The sequence below is a fragment of the Mustela erminea genome, chromosome 13 (genome assembly GCF_009829155.1).
Source record: "Mustela erminea isolate mMusErm1 chromosome 13, mMusErm1.Pri, whole genome shotgun sequence".
Lineage (NCBI taxonomy): Eukaryota > Metazoa > Chordata > Mammalia > Carnivora > Mustelidae > Mustela > Mustela erminea.
The window spans coordinates 84,485,201-84,498,520 of record NC_045626.1 but is presented as its reverse complement, the minus strand read 5'-3'; the positions used below and the strand labels follow the sequence as shown (position 1 = coordinate 84,498,520).

Genomic DNA, 13,320 nt, shown 5'->3' with positions numbered 1-13,320 from the left:
GAGAATTGTTATCTATGGCCTGTAATTCCTAAAGCCTCCCATCCACCCACTCCAACACCCCAATGTCCCTTTCTATGTTGGTAACTATCTCAATGGCCTTTAGCCTCCCAACCCTTTCCTTGGAGGGTGGGGCTTATGAAAATCTTTTAAGTACCAGTAGGCCTGAAAAATTACTAGTGATAAGTAATGTCCTTTATAGCATCATTTTCGTTCAAGAGGGCCTTCTGTTTCTTAGTAGGACTCCAGTTAGGGCTTGTGCCTCATACTTGCACAGTCACATGGAAGGTTTTTTGGGGGAGAGGAATGTGGGAGAAGGGTCCTTTCAGCTTCTTTGAATTAAATGCCCCAGCTGTTGCAAACTCTTAAGTTCTGAGAAGGCAGTGGTGGTATGTACTTGACCACTGTTGTTTCCATGGTTCCTGGCACACAGTAGGTACTTGGTAAATACTGAGTAAATGATTAAACCAAAGGAGGAATGAAGATAGAGAGTACATTTTTCCCCTCAGGGTCAACGCGGCTGAGAACAAAGTTTTGGTGAGAAAGGTTGCCACCTGCAGGACAAATATGAAACTGCAAGATTCACAGCTGCTAAACCTTGAGAATACAGTCAACTTGAGGACAAGACAATCAGAGAATCAAGTGTTCTTCCTTAGCTTTTGGCAGAGTTAATCAATATCACTTTGTCCTCTCCTTTTTTTTTTAATAAGCTGTACATCAAACGTGGGGCTTTTCATGACCTAGAGATTCATAAATTCACGACCTAGAGATCAGGAGTTGCGTGTGACCTAGGAAAGAATGTTAGGGTTTGAAGCCAACAGCCAAGAGAGCATTCTTGAGACATCTTTGGTGCAAAAAGGTGGTTTTATTAAAGCATGGGGACAAGACCTGTGGGCAGAAAGAGCTGCACTGGGGTCAAGAGGAGTGACCCATTATATCCTTCCAAGTTGGGAGGGGGTTAGGGATAGCATAAGTCTTTAAGGAATTTTGGAAACAAGGTTTCCAGGACCTTGAGGGGGCTAGCTATTGTTGAGGGAAGGTCATTTATTACCAGCTAATAAAACCTGAGTCATGAGACCGTTCAGATGTATATCGGTGAGTGATATGCTTCGGGAGATGATTACCAACACGTATCTTGGGGGTTTAGAGATAAAGGAAATTTCTAAAGGAATTTTTATATGTTAAAGTAGACTTACAGGATTCTGGGTGGGGGGCGGTGCGGGGCCGTGGCTAGGATTGCCTTTTGCCCTTAGCAAATGGTCAACATTGAGGCAGTTGAGTCCATAGAAGATTGTCACTCTGTTTCAAAGACTTGTCAGAGGGCTCTAGGTAGTAAGGAAATTTAATATTTTTTCTTCTGCCTTTGTTTCCAACATCAGTGTGCTTTACTGACTGAGCCCACTAGGCACTCCATTTTGTCCTTTCCAGTTAAGGAAACCTACACCCTTTCTTTACTAACATTTTTAAACCTTCAGAGTGCTTAATAAGCGTCCAGTACCATGTCACACACTCATACAATTTTGCGACCAGTCCCTCTATTATCCCCATTTTATATATGAGGAATGTGAGCACAGGACACATGCCTGAGATTACATGGCTTGCAAGCAGCAGAACCAGGGATCTGGACCCAAACACCGTGGGTGTGTGTACTTTTCATCATTCAGTCTGATACCTCTGTACTCCTGATATGGAACACATTTACATGGAACAGAGAAACATGGTGGATAAGACCCGTTCATTCAACTCTGCGCTCTCCCGAAACACTACTAACATAATGGAAGAGGAAGTGAAAAGGTCCAAACCCACACGGAACGGGAGAGATGATGACTGCTCCTGAGAGTTGTCAAATCCTTTTTGGAGGCTAGAAAGTGGATGGAGATTTGGGTGAATGGAGAAGCCCTAGGTCTTGCAGAAGGAGTTGCCAAGGAGAAGCAAGCCGATTGCAGCTGCAGAGTCCCAGAAGGGCTCAGGGATTGAAAGTCTCAGGTACCGCTGTTCAGGGGGCGGGGTGGGGTGCAGAGATGGGGAAAGGTGAGAGTCAAAGCAGACCATTAATTGTACCAGTAACATATCCTAGGATTCCAATAGCATAACCTCAGACTCTCTTCCTGTGACACCTTGCCTTGATCCTTGCAGAAGATTAGCTGTTTATTCTCTGGAGAACATCAAACAGAACAGCTCGAAGTTCAGAGATAGCATTCAGAGAAAAGAGTGGAGGCAACAAGATAAAAGCAGAGGAATCAAATGAAAGCGTGCAGCTACAAAGAAGTCTCTTGTTTCTTTCTTTCTTTTTTTTTTTTAAGATTTTATTTATTTATTTGACAGAGAGAGAGGAACACAAGCACAGGGAGTGGGAGAGGGAGAAGCAGGCTTCCCACAGAGCAGGGAGTCTGATGTGGGGCTCGATCCCAGGACCCTGGGATCATGACCTGAGCCAAAGGCAGGGGATTAACCACTGAGCCACCCAGGTGTCCCTCCTGTCTTTTCAATACCCATGTGTTTGGTGATAGTGTTGACATTGTTATTCTGAGACTTAGCCCTGTGCTAAATGTGTATTTTGGGATAAATCAAGTAATAAATTATGTTGGTGTTATGGAGAACTGACCTTTATAGTGTGGGAGAAAAGAAATACATATACAAAATCAATACATTTAAGTAAAACCCCTTTAGTCTTGGGGCACTTGGGTGGCTCAGTCATTAAGCCTCTGCCATGGGCTCAGGTCATGATCTCAGGGTCTGGAATGAGTCCCACATTGGGCTCCCTGCTCCGGTCATAATCTCAGGGTCCTTGGATGGAGCTCCATATCAGGCTCCCTGCTCAACAGGGAATCTGCTTCTCCCTCTGACCCTTCTCCCTGTTTGTGCTCTTTCTGTCTGTCTCAAATAAACAAAATCTTTTTTAAAAAAAACCCTCTAGTCTTGATTTTATTTATTTTTATTTTTAAGTAATCTCTATACTCAACATGGGGCTCGAACTCACAACATGGCCACTGATTGAGCCAACCGGGTGCCCCATAGTCTTGATTTTAATGGGAACTGTCAGTATGGTAGATCTCATCAGAAAAGTTAAGTACCCAGTTAATAAGAGATGGAACTAGATTGACTGAGACTGGCCTTGCTCTGAAATTTGTGAGACTCTGCCTCTTTGGTAGGTTAGGGCCAGAGGGCCTCCTGGAGGAGGTGAAATCTGGAGGATAAATAGGAGCAATAAATGGACAGTTCTTCTCCTGATGATCTCTGGAAGATCTGCTTATCATAGCCCAGTAATGCTGGGCTGATCTGGAAAGATTTGGTTTCTGAAATGTCAGAATGAAGAGCCAGCCTGCAAATCATGATGACCAGCGACCGACAGAAGGTATGTGGGGCAGCCAAATAGTCTCCCTTTGTGCCATCCTTAAAAAAAAATTTAAGAGTGACATATATTTTTGATAATTCCTGAAAGTAAACATTTCTTATGGTACAATCACAGAAGCCTACAGTATTTGTTTAAGTCTAATTGTTTTTAGACTTATAAAATGTTCACAACCTTTTAAATTTGTTTTCAAGTGTACTTTAAGCAGTAGACATTGGGCAAAGCTGGGAGGAAGGAAGGATTTTTGCCCTATTTTCTAATTGTTCTCCCTAATGGAATATAAGAATGATGATTAAGAGGAGAAGCATAGGGGTGCCTGGGTGGCTCAGTCAATTAAACATCTGCCTTTAGCTCAGGTCATGATCCTGGGGTCCTGGGATCGAGCCTGTATCAGGCTCCCTGCGGAGTGGGGAACCTGATTCTCACTCCACCCCCCAACCAACCTCAAATAAATAAAATCTTAAAAAAAAAAAAGTCAAGGGGCGCCTGGGTGGCTCAGTGGGTTAAAGCCTCTGCCTTCGGCTCAGGTCATGATCCCAGGGTCCTGGGATGGAGTCCCGCATCGGGCTCTCTGCTCAGCGGGGAGCCTGCTTCCTCCTCTCTCTCTGCCTGCCTCTCTGCCTACTTGTGATCTCTGTGTGTCAAATAAATAATTAAAATCTTTAAAAAAAATGTCGAGGAACATATGTTTTAAAAATTTATTTTGTTTTCACGTTCACTTAAATTAAAAACCAAATTTATTTTTTAAGTAAGCTCTATTCCCAACATGGGGCTTGAAATCAACCCTGAAGGGCACCTCGATAGCTCAGTAGTTAAGCGTCTGCCTTTGGCTCAGGTCATGGTCCCACGGTCCTGGGATCAAGCCCTTTACCAGGCTCTGTTTGATGGGAAGCCTTCTTCTCCCTCTCCCACACCCTGTGTTTGTGTTCTCTCTCTTGCGTGCTCTCTGTCAAATAAATAAACAAAATCTTTAAAGAAAAGAAAGAAATCAACCCTGAGATCAGGAGTCACATGCTCCACAGACTGAGCCAACCAGGTACCTCAAGAAAAATCAATTTGATTTTAAATGAAAAGTAATACAGGCACAATGGATCGAAGAGTGACTCACCTTCCTTACTTCTCCCCAGAAACTATTAAAATTACCAGCTTCTTATGTCTTGAAGAGAACATTTTAAAAGGAAAATTTTAGGCCTGTTCATGATTCTTGTTGGAGGGGATAGAAGTTAAAATATGACTGATATTTTATTATCCCATGGAGTAAGAAGCTGTCTTTGAGGGAGAATTTATAGCTAGATTCAGATCAGAAGGCCATTCATTCTTTCTTTTAAGGAATTAACAAATGATCTAGATAAAAAAGAGATACCAGTTTTCGTGTTTGTCCAAAGAGACCTAGATAAAAACAAAATCTTTTCTCATTAGACCATTTTTCTCTCTAACAAATTGACAATAATGTAGAGATGGGGATTCTAGAGTTTGGAATTAGTGTTGATTCTATCCAGATTTTTTTTTAAGATTTTCATTTATTTATTTGACAGACAGATATCACAAATAGGCAGAGAGGCAGGCAGAGAGAGAGGAGGAAGCAGGCCCCCCGCTGAGCAGAGAGCCCGATGCAGGCCTTGATCCCAGGACCCTGGGATCATGACCAGAGCTGAAGGCAGAGGCTTAAACCCACTGAGTCACCCAGGCGCCCCAAGATTTTTTTTTTTTTTAAAGAGAGAGAGCACGGGGCGCCTGGGTGGCTCAGTGGGTTAAAGCCTTTGCCTTTGGCTCAGGTCACGGTCTCAGGGTCCTGGGATGGAGCCCTGCATCAGGCTCTCTGCTCAGCAGGGAGCCTGCTTTCCCCTCTATCTCTCTGCCTGCCTTTCTGCCTACTGTGATCTCTGCCTGTCAAATAAATAAATAAAAAGTCTTGGAAAAAAAAAAAAAAGAGAGAGAGAGAGAGAAAGAGAGAGCACACCAGTGGAAGGGAGAGGCAGGGGGAAAGGGAGAAGCAGGTTCCTCTAGGGAGCCCTATACAGGGCTGGATCCTGGGGATCTGAGATCAGGACCTGAGCCGAAGGCAGAGGCCCAACCGACTGAGTCACACAGGCATCCCTCCGTCCAGATTTTTTTTTTTAATATTTTATTTATTTATTTGTCAGAGAGAGAGGGAGAGAGAGCGAGCACAGGCGGACAGAATGGCAGACAGAGGCAGAGGGAGAAGCAGGCTCCCCGCCAAGCAAGGAGCCCGATGTGGGACTCGATCCCAGGACGCTGGGATCATGACCTGAGCCGAAGGCAGCGGCTTAACCCACTGAGCCACCCAGGCGTCCCCAGATTTTTTATAACCATGGCCATGATAACTCTGAAGTTTCCAGGACATTCCAACTTTTTCACTGTCGTCACAATGATACGCAGAATTGTCAGATCATGGGTCCTGGTTTTGGGGAGGAAAACATACTTCAAAAGTGTGAGGCTGAGGCTTTTGACACAGGCTTACCCAACCTTGTGTTTGCTCACTTTGGTCTCCACATTCTTTCCAACGAATTTAGGTTAACAAAAGGTACGTGCTTTGGAACAAGCTGTAATAGAAATGACTGACTCCATGACAGGGCAAAATGAAGCAGGTTCAGGCCTCAGGAAGAATTCACTGACAGGCTTCCAGTCAAGGGTGAATAAAAGCAGAACTACAAGTACGTCCTGAGGACAATGATGAAAACATGTTTACCAAGATATAGAAATAGAAGTGGGGGAGGGGAGAGCAGGGCCCTTCAGGGGCATGGAGAGGACAACTCACTTCCATTTTTTTTGAGGTTATTTGTCTATAGAAAAACGAAGAACTCATTTCTTCATTTGATATTTAACAAGCGCTTTTGGCACCCCAAGATTAAAATGCAGTGTAAGAGTGCTGTCACAAGATGACAGAATTTATTAAAAGCCCACTAATAAAGCCACAATGAGACACTGCCACACACTTATTAGAATAGCTAAAAATGAAAATGAAAACAAAACTGACCATACCAACTTTTTATGAGCATGTCAAGCAACTAGAAATCTCTTACCTTGTTGGTGGGAATGCAAAATGTACAGTCACTTTGGAAAAAAGTTGGGCAGTTTCTTGTAAAATTAAACAGACATCCGCCATACAACACAGAAATGAAGATGGATGTTCACACAAAATCTGTATATGAATGTTTATAGGGATTTATTTGTAATTGTCCAAAACTAGAAAGACCCAAATACCTTCAACTGGTGAATGAAGAAACTGGCGTATATCCATCATGGAAAACTTGTCAGCAAGAAAAGGAGTGGAGGGACGTCTGGGTGGCTCAGTGGGTTAATCCTCTGCCTTTGGCTCAGGTCATGGTTTTGGGGTCCTGGGATGGAGCCCTGCATCGGGCTCCCTGCTCAGCGTGGAGGCTGCTTCCTCTTTCTCTCTGCCTGCCTCTCCGCCTATTGTGATCTCTCTCTCTCTCTCTGTGTCAAATAAATAAATAAAATCTTAAAAAAAAAAAAACAAAAGAAAAAGGAGTGGACTGAAATAAACTCTTGCATATATACCAAATGCTCTTCAACAAGGGTGCCAAGGCTACACAATGATATTATAATAGTGTTACATGGTGACAGATGGGAGCTACACTTGTGGGGCATGTAGCATCATACATATACTTAGGGAAACACTATGATGTACACCTGAAGCTAATGTAACATTGTGTCAACTACACTCAGATAAATTTTTTTTAAAGTTATATATATATATATGTGTGTGTGTGTTGTGTATGTATATACATACACATATATACATATATATGTGTATATATACACATATATACATATATATATACACAACACACACATATATATATATGAAATATTCTGCAGCCTTAAAGAGAAGGAAATCCTGTCACATGCCATAACCTGCATGAACCTCAAGGATATTACAGAGTGTAATAAGACAGTCACAAAAGGAACCATTGGGGGCGCCTGGGTGTCTCAGTCCTTAATCGGATGCCTTAGCTTCAGTCATGATCTCAGGGTCTTAGGATCAAGCCCTGCATAGGGCTTCCTGCTCAGCGGGGAGCCTGCTTCTCCCTCTCCCACTCCACCTGCTTGTGTCCCCTCTCTCGCTGTCTCTCTCTGTCAAATAAATACATAAAATCATAAAAACAAAAACAAAAGGAACCACTGGATGGTTCTACCTGGATAAATCTCAAAGGCATCAGGCTAAGTGAAAAGCCAGGCTCAAATAGCTGCACACCATATGATTCCATTGATGTGACAGTCTGGAGTAGGGAAAATCTTAGGAACAGAAAATAGATCACTGCCCTAAAGAGCTGGACCAGGGGGAAGGGTCTGGGGGTGGTAAAATTGTTCTGTATCTTGACTATAATTGTAGTTACATGACCATATGTGTTTGTTAACTGTACACAAAGAAATTTATACTGTATACATATTATCCCTCATGAAAATGACTAAAAAGAAATATAGAATAAATATGGCAAAATGTCAAATCTGGTCACAGTGCAGTGTATAGTGGTATTTTTTGTAACTCTGATTGTGATTGTGTTTCAGTATGCAAATAACAAAACCAAAAATGATTCTTAAAAACCTATCTAGTTTATTCAAACTGCAGTGTAGCCCATTAATAGGATGCAGTTTTAAAGTTATTTGGTAAGCAAGAAATTCTTATTTCATTCCAATGAGTGTTTGTCTGTGACCATATTTCTTACCTCATTTTCAGGAAAGGTCAAACTTGTAAATTTGGGAACTTCCAAGAATATGAAGTCTGCTCAAACAGTCCTCCTGTCCCCATAATGCTTCAGAACAAGAACGATGCCTGGTGGTTGATTTGGCACATGAAGAATGGGAGGAGGAGAGAAGCTGGGGATTATTTTCTTCTGGGTGTTGATTTACAAATCAATTACTGGACTGCTCACTTCAATCAAAGTGGGCAGAGTCAATCCTTTGTCCTCACACAGGATCTTCTTGTAGTGCTAAGCAATTCTTTTATAAAGCTTGATGGTTCTGCCTCTCTATCTGTAAAATATTTGGCTAAGTCGAATAAAGATAGGAAAAACTGGATACCTAATGTTAGATAGGTTAGAAACCAGTTCACCCCAAACCATGCCAAAGATCAAGTCAGAATGGTTAATGCTGCGTTAAAAAGTCAGCCTTAGCTGTTTTTCCACCTATCTCTCCTGTCTTTGGTTTTTCAGGCGCCTCATATAAGGCAGCTTCCAAATGCAGAATTCTGAAAAGCTGAATTGTCTCAATTCCTCCCAATGTTGGCACAGACTATAAGGAATTGAGAACGCCAATACTCCTAGAGAAACAGATGGACATTTTAAATCACAAACATTTATGCACAACCCAAATGATGCAGTTTTGGATAAAATACGGAAATTGATCTTGGTCTTTCTTGTGCCCTTCCATCCTCATGAGGGAACTTGCCAAGGGCAGGAGAAAAAGAAGGGAGGAAGGATCCTCTGGGTTGAAAGATGAAAAAAGCCTGGCAGAAATGGGTCACCTGTGAAAGGAAAAGTCTCAGTGTTCCCAAGATTTGCTAAATGGATCTGAGCTGATGTAGCCCTCATTTCAACCTTGCAAGTTGTCATAAAATTACCTTTGGGCAACCTACCAAGTATTTGAGATTGGACAAAAAGGGGTTTTGAGATGATTTCCCGAACCATAAAATGAAAATGTTATGGCCAAAGGACTCTTCATCAAAGTTTAGTCTAGCAACCTACAACTTTAAAACAGAAAACAAGACAAAGTGATTCACAGATATTAAGGAATAGAAAAGAAAGTAGTACCTGGAGGTAAAGAGTAAAGGGAAGTTAAAAAACAAAAACAAAAACACAGAAATAAGTCCTGGGTTTAGAAGTTATGAAATAAAGGTTGGGAAAATACAGTTTTATTTTGTTGTGGTTTTTTTTTTTTTTTTTTTTTTTTTTAAAGGAAAAGCATTACATCAGTTGTTAAAAATGGCCCAGAATTTCAGTCAGATGTTAAAGCAATCCTTTGTAGGGGGAAAAAAAAAGGAAATATCTGTAGTACACCTTTGATCCAATTTTATTTTTCTACACTTTCTGTGGTATGCCAGAGAAAGATGCTCAAGGGGCCTCTTTGTTGATTAGCTTTGTTATATAAACTTAATAAACTGCGTATATGTACAGTTTGGGCATTTTTTCCCCTGAATTGGTAAATATGTTTGAGTAAATAACATGACATTTTAATTTGACATTTACTTCTGAATGGTAAGAAAATTAAGTATCAACCATATAGCCAACATCCCTGGGCTGGGGTATCTTTATAAATCAGCCAGTTGATTGGAGGGGCCTTACTGAAGTAAGTCTTGTGGTCTCCATGTCATTTTGCAGAGTTTTTTCAATTTGTTTTTGCTTGTTTCGTTTAAAACACACACATCATTCTACTTAATTTTTGTCAATTTTTTTTGTTTGTAAAAAGTTAAGTGCTCATTTGCCCCCCCCTTATTACAATAGGGTGAAGAGAAGTTACTTGGCGACCTCCTTAGATCCGGCCATCTAAAACAAAAAAACACGAACCTAATGTTGTCACGGTGTGTGACAGAGAAAATTCAAGGACGATGAAGTGGTCACTGTGCTCCTTCGTTATTTAGTAGCTTTGGGAGATAGGATCCCAAATTTCCGTCCCCTCACGGGTTACGTCAGGACCTTTGTTAAAAATACTGATTCCTGGACACTGCTCTAGACTTACTGAGTCTGAATCCAGGGTCAGACCTTGGAAATATGCATTTTTTTAAACAAGAGCCGCTGTCCGCTTGGAAACCACCGCGGGCGTTCTCAGGTCCTGGGCCCCCACCAGCCTCACACCACCCCGCCTCCGTGCGTTTCCCTGGTCCCGCCCCCTTTCCGTCCCCGTCCCCGCCCCTCCGTGGCAGGCCTTGTCCAGGCCCCGCCCTCCGCCCCCGCGGTCTCGCGCGGCCTCGCGGGACCCTTCCCGTAATGCCCCGCGCCGAGCAGCCACGGTTGCCAGGCAACGCGCGGTCCCCGCCGCGCTCGGCGCGGCGTTCAGCCTGGCCATGGGGCCGCTGGGCGTTCGGCCGCTCCTGCTTCTGCTTCTGGATTGCTGGGCCTCGGTGAGCGCCCAGACCAGGGCTACTCCACCTGTGCCGACGGAGGGCCTCAACTCTACGGAGGCAGCCCGGACGACTCCCCGACCCGCCTTGTCTCCGAGGCCCTTTGGAACTCCCAAGGCCCCCGTCCCCACCTCTGGCCCCAGGCCCACCCCGGTCACGGACGGTGGGTACGAAGTGGTAGTTCCTGGGGATCTAGAGTGATCCAACCTGGAGCGGGTAGCCCCGATGAGGCTGTCCTAATGATAGTGAACGTTTATTGAACACTTACTGTGTACAGGCATTGCCGAGTATTTCATAGGCGTTAATTGTCTCAGGAGCCCGTAGGGTAGACCTCACTGTCCTCCTCGGAAGAGAAAACCGAGACTTGGGAGCGTAAGTGGGACAGTCTAAACTCTTTGAAATTACTTGCAGTTGTCCTGGACAACATTAACGCTAAAGGTAATAAGGAACGAGTCGTTGCACCTTAGCAGCAGAGATGAAATTACGTAATCCGAAGTTTCTGGGCAGTTGTGGAAACTGAATGCATAGGATGTGTTGAACTTTTCATTTATCAAAAAGAAACGCCAGAAGTCTAGTTTACTAAATGTGACTACGCCCCTGTCTGAGGACTTGAAATATGAAACCCCGGAATTCCTCCTGTGTTGAGTTAGAGGTGGGAAGCTAGGGGGTGAGGGTTTATGTCCACTACTTAGGATTCATCATTAAGGATAATTAACATATTTCTCAGAAAGTGATCTAATTCTGGAGTTAGACATTAGTGAATATTTTATAATCTGATTTGATGTGGGTGACTTAAGGGGATGGCTGTGACCCTGAGATGTTCACAGTGCAGTTTTGTGAATATGCATTTTTCTGGGTGAGGGTTCTTAGCAGTGAGCAAGTTTCTCAAAGGGGTTTGTGATCTCAAAAACAAAAAACAAAAACAAAAACAAAACACCACAACAACCCTTTAAGTCCTCTGTAACTCCAGTATGTGTGCAGTATATATATATATATTTTTTCTTTTCTTTTTCTCCCTTCATATGAGAAAAAGATCTTAAGTAAGGCTCAGTATTAGTACATAGAAAACTCATCCTTGGGTGATTCCTTGTACTCTCGGGCTTTAGTTCTTGAATCATCATTTCTCCAAAAGGCCTCCTTTGTAAGTTAGTAAGGAATAAGTATATATGTATAAATAAAAGTATAAATGAGTAAGGAGGGACGCCTGGTTGGCTCAGTGGGTTAAAGCTCTGCCTTTGGCTCAGGTCATGATCCCAGAGTCCTGGGATCAAGCCCCCCATCGGGCTCTGCTCAGCAGGAATTCTGCTTTCTTCCCTCTCTCTGCCAACTTCTCTGCCTACTTGTGATCTCTGTCAAATAAATAAATAAAATCTTTTTAAAAAATGAGTAAGGAAAAGTACAGAAAGTACATTTTCTGTTTCAGTATATACTAAAGCTTTTTAAAATTTATTTATTTATTTTTATTTTTTTTAAAAGATTTTATTTATTTATTTGACAGAGATCCCGAGAGGGAAGAGAGGCGGAGAGGCAGAGGGGGGAGCAGGCTCCCTGCTGAACAGAGAGCCCGATGTGGGGCTTAATCCCAGGACCCTGGGATCATGACCTGAGCCGAAGGCAGAGACTTTAACCCACTGAGCCACCCAGGCACCCCTAAAGCTTTTTTTAATTTTTAATTTTTTTAAATCTTTTTTTTTTTTTTTTTAAGATTTTATTTATTTATTTGACAGAGAGAGAGATCACAAGTAGGCAGAGAGGCAGGCAGAGAGAGAGGGAAGCAGGCTCCCTGCTACAGAGAGCCCGATTCGGGGCTTGATCCCAGGACCCTAAGATCATGATCCGAGGGCAAGGCAGAGGCTTTAACCCACTGAGCCACCCAGGCGCCCCTAAAGCTTTTTTTTTTTTAAATAAAGCTTTTATATCAAAACTGTTGATTTACCAAATTAGTAGGGAAGGTAAATAAGTGATAGGTGGGGACAGACTGCAGCATAGTGTTTGATATCCAAAATTCTCTACGGTTTTTGGACTGGGTTTTCTTTTATTCATCTAAGTATTCCATCTGTTTATGTGATTTCTCCCCACAACGAAGCTATTCTTGAACCGTCATTATTAGGGCATGTGTTCAGGGCTATTTTCCAGCATGGGGGGTATGAATTTGCACTTCTGTCTTCTTAAAGGGCCCAGCTTTAGACCTGGAAAGTAATAATAGATGACAGCTGGCATTTATTCACTGCTTACGGTGTAGCAGGCCCTGTGCTAAGCCTTTTGTCTGTAATGTATCTCATTTAATCCCCTGTGATGTGTGTCATCCCCATTTTTCAGGTATATTTAGGTAACACCACTGACAGGAGCAGGGGCTGACTGTGAGTGAAAACTGGACACCATGTGTGGGGTAGATTACAGGTGGAAGAGAAAAGTGATAACTTTCATCTTGATCTGAGCTCTGTTCCTTAGTATCTTGCTCTAGAGCCAGGCATGTCGATGTTAAGAGGTGTAGAAGAGCAGCTGAGAGCTGCTCAGACCTTGGGAGTGCTCAGCTGATACTTGTTAGCTGATTAAGGACACTCACATCCTGGATAGAGACCTTCCCCCCTCCCAGTGGAGTTATTAAACACTATTGCTCTGTCCTTACTAGTCTTAGAGCTACTTAAAAGCGCTTTGAGTTCTGGCAAATCAAGATTGTAATTTTAAACACATAAGGCAGGGAACCTAAACACTATATTTTATATTAGCATGCGTGAATTGCATTTTCATTTTACTAAGCACATGGAAGAGTGCTTGGCTGGAGTGGGGAGTATATAAACTTACTGGAGACTTCTGTGTCTCAGATTAAGAAAGGATTGTGTATTTATTGGCAAAACCTTCCTCTTCT

General features: G+C 42.7%; 1 protein-coding gene across 6 annotated transcripts in view; it reads left to right on the top strand.

Moving 5' to 3' along the window:
- The first annotated feature begins 10,305 nt into the window (after positions 1–10,305).
- Positions 10,306–13,320, top strand: part of TCTN1 (tectonic family member 1) — a 32,911-nt gene continuing 29,896 nt past the window's right edge. For 2 of the 6 annotated variants that reach the window (XR_004278118.1, XM_032310777.1), the window contains exon 1: positions 10,308–10,614. Coding sequence is in view for 3 of the 6 variants with exons in the window: in XM_032310777.1 (XP_032166668.1) it covers positions 10,395–10,614 (220 nt within the window). In the remaining 3 variants the exon portion in view is untranslated. Of the gene's footprint in view, positions 10,619–13,320 lie in introns of all 6 variants that reach the window. The other 4 variants (XM_032310779.1, XM_032310778.1, XM_032310781.1 and 1 more) reach the window with 4 other exon arrangements.